Source organism: Galeopterus variegatus, unplaced genomic scaffold (assembly GCF_000696425.1).
Source record: "Galeopterus variegatus unplaced genomic scaffold, G_variegatus-3.0.2 Scaffold103217, whole genome shotgun sequence".
NCBI classification, from domain to species: domain Eukaryota; kingdom Metazoa; phylum Chordata; class Mammalia; order Dermoptera; family Cynocephalidae; genus Galeopterus; species Galeopterus variegatus.
This window is the reverse complement of record NW_007829328.1, coordinates 1-759: the sequence shown is the minus strand read 5'-3', so window position 1 is coordinate 759 and position 759 is coordinate 1. Positions and strand designations below refer to the sequence as shown.

The window sequence follows — 759 nt, the reverse complement described above, 5'->3', positions numbered from 1 at the left end:
CCAGAGGTCATGCCATTCTGCCTTTTGCCATAGGCACCAGGACCGCATCAGCCTCACCAGGGGGGTCAGCGCTTACAGGGGAAGATCCACTCCCTTAGCAGTTGAACACAGGCTGCTTTGCTCTGCAGCCTTGTGGAGCCAGAAAAGACTTTAAGTTAGGTCGGTGGTCTGGGGGTGATGAGGCGAGGGATGTCTGCGCCCAGTCAGAACACTCGCCTGGTTTTCCCAGCATTTAGGGGGTAGCCATCACTGAAGTAGGTTTCTGGATATTTCAGGGAGCTGGAGTTTGCTACCCCTCGGCCCCCACCATGGTGAGGTCCCTGGGACCTAGGAGGAAGGGGTGCTGGGCGGGGCAGTGAGTGCCAGTCTTGGAGGTCTCAGTGCCCGCTTGGGACTGTTCTGGGCTCCAGTGTGTTTGGGTCCCCAGGCCCAGAAGGCGGTGGCCCCCTAATACAGCAGCTCTTCCTGGAGGTCCGAGCCATACAGCTCGGCCAACATCTTGAACCTGGGCCCCCAATCGTTGAGGAAGTCGTAATCGGTGTCGGAGTAGGACGAATCGGTGCCCAGGGAGCTGAGGGACTCGGCGACGGACTGGGAGCCCTCATAGCCGTAGACGTGCAGCGTGTCATAGGGCGGGCCGCCGCCGTCGTGGTCCGCCTCATCCTTCTTCACCTTGATCATTGCGGCCATGTCCCCGGGCCCGCCGTGTGCCCTGGGTGTGCGCTGCGGCGGCTTCTGCACCCGCGCGTACAGCGGCGG

General features: G+C 61.8%; 1 protein-coding gene across 1 annotated transcript; it reads right to left on the bottom strand.

Moving 5' to 3' along the window:
• Positions 1-447: 447 nt before the first annotated feature.
• On the bottom strand, positions 448-756 carry LOC103584762 (cadherin-5-like; the record flags this gene model as incomplete). Its single annotated transcript, XM_008565639.1, has 1 exon — positions 448-756. A coding segment is annotated over one exon (309 nt), but the record flags the coding sequence as incomplete, so codon positions are not given.
• Positions 757-759: the final 3 nt, after the last annotated feature.